The sequence below is a fragment of the Centruroides sculpturatus genome, unplaced genomic scaffold, assembly GCF_000671375.1.
Source record: "Centruroides sculpturatus isolate CEXI.00-Female unplaced genomic scaffold, Cexi_2.0 scaffold6883, whole genome shotgun sequence".
Taxonomy (NCBI): Eukaryota; Metazoa; Arthropoda; class Arachnida; order Scorpiones; family Buthidae; genus Centruroides; species Centruroides sculpturatus.
The window spans coordinates 1-2,259 of record NW_019391754.1 but is presented as its reverse complement, the minus strand read 5'-3'; the positions used below and the strand labels follow the sequence as shown (position 1 = coordinate 2,259).

At 33.1% G+C, this 2,259-nt stretch overlaps 1 protein-coding gene across 1 annotated transcript; it reads right to left on the bottom strand.

Moving 5' to 3' along the window:
• Positions 1 to 685: 685 nt before the first annotated feature.
• LOC111617589 (spindle pole body component 110-like) lies at positions 686 to 1,897 on the bottom strand (the record flags this gene model as incomplete). Its single annotated transcript, XM_023358870.1, has 3 exons — positions 1,545 to 1,897; positions 1,282 to 1,473; positions 686 to 847 (listed from the first exon to the last, which is right to left on the bottom strand). Coding segments are annotated over exons 1-3 (582 nt in total), but the record flags the coding sequence as incomplete, so codon positions are not given.
• Positions 1,898 to 2,259: the final 362 nt, after the last annotated feature.

Sequence of the window (2,259 nt, the reverse complement as noted above, 5' to 3'; positions counted from 1 at the left end):
AAAAAACAAAAGGCTCAAGAGATCCGCTAAGAAGCAAAAGAGACACGGTTAATCTCTCGATAGCCTTGATCGAAAATACACGATTGAGAGAGTGAAGAATGACTCCAAATTCGGGAAAATCCGGATTAATTTCGAGCAAATATTCCTCACTAAGAGAAGACATAAATGTGTTTCCTCTTAATGAGGAATCTTCTATCGGTGGAAAAGAATACGTTTCCTTAGTGAGAGAGGACCTTCAAGGGACGAGTGGATAAAACCACTGAACACTGGTAGTTGTCATGGTTATTTCCAGTTTTCTTTACGTGTCTAACACCTGAATAGGAGATATTATCCAATAGAAAGTCCTTCCGGAAACTACCACCCTTAGCAGATCGTCCAATCCCGTTGTGAAAGACGTATATTCACATTTCGATCCGGAGGAATCTATGCTGGAATTCAATGAGGAGATACTTCTGAGTCTCCTCGTTTATGAATCTCGAAATCCATGGAATACAAATATAAATTAATCTTAGTGAGGGATCTCTTTCCAAATTCGTCAGTTCTCGGAATCATCCGAAAAACAATTTCAGAAAAGATTGACTTTTGTGGAATTTCACTAGACGTACTTAGACGTACATGAATCAAATATCCACATTGAATGAGAATTTAAAAATAAAAAATAAGTAAAAAACAAATGTATTCTTACTCGATTTTTTTGATAATTTGCCATAATTGCATCCCGGGATTGAGAAAGTTTAATCTGTTGTTCTTGTAACTTCATAAAATGATGTCTTTTCAATTCTTTGACATTTTTACTATTTTTCAGTTTATTTGATATACTTTCCGCTTCATTTTTGGCATTTTGTAACTTTAAAATAATAAAATTTAGTAAGTATAATTATATAACTAGTGCGTTTTAAGTAATTGTATTATAAATGTAGCAAATAAGTGTAATAAGTGTATTGATGAATGACGCTGGATGGACGAAGCCATTAAGGCTTGGGCCTACTGGCTNGCCTTGCTTAAAAAAGGTCCCGTTGAACGGAAAGAGTTCAAAATAGCATAGTATTTGACGACCGGATGGTCGTCAAATACTATGCTATTCTGGGTACCCAAGGAATTTCCATGGGTGGTTCGTCACGTAAATATCGGCCCGATATTTCCGTGACGAACGGTCGCTTTCGTAGTAGACCCGACCAAAATCACAATGGTAAAAGGCCCCTTTAGTGCCTACAGAGTGGAAAGTTAAAAATAAAATACAAGGTATACAGTAGTATTAATTAATTGTAACTATAATTATACCGCATTTAACAGTATCATATATTCTCTATTGAACGCGATTGTATTTATTTCTGATTTCTTCAATTGTTTTTGAAAAGTATCCTTTTGTAATCTTTCTCGTTTTAAACTGTTTTGAAGCGCTTCTTCTTTATTTTGACTAATTTTTAAATAGCTCGTTTCGTTTTCTTTTCCTACTTTGGCTTTTTTTATTTCCTATAAGAACAATATAAATTATTAAAATTAAAATTGCAATCGAAATTTACGTATTTGAACGAAATACTTGCTTTGTCTAAATTTATATTCTGTTTTCTCAAATCTTCTATGCTGTTTTGAAACTCAAAGCATACTTTTTTCAATGATGCAATTTCTTTGGATTTTTTCGACATAACAGATTGTTTCATTTCGTTCCATTTATCTTTCACTTCTTTCTTATGTTCCAAGTAAGATATATTCTTCTCAATTACGTACACTTCTTTATTTTGATTATTAATTTGTTCTTTTAGAATTTTCATTTCATCTTCTTGATCCTTTAACGTTTAAATATTTTATTTTATAAATTAAGTTCTAGTAAATTCTGATTACACACTAAAGATTATCCAAAGCGGTCCCTAACACAAGAGGGCATTAACATAAAACATTAGCAAATTTAGACCTAACTTAATGAGCACACCAGTGACCGAGTGATCATTGAATACTGATCGCATTCTATACTTGTAATATAATTTAAGAGAAATGTTCTATTTTCTACCATTTCTTCTCTCAGATACACTTCTACTCAGTTAGAGAGAATAGTTGATTAGTTAATTTGTTTGATAGAATATGGCAATGCAATTTGCCAACGAAGAATGCCAACCAGGAAGACTTTCCTTGAGAAACTGGGCCCTATTTTGTTACGAGACACGTGAACTATACTGTACATAGCTAGTGAGTTTCGAACCCACAACTTACGTTTAGTGTTTTTATCCACTCGACAATTGGTGAGCAACGAGAATAAGAAAA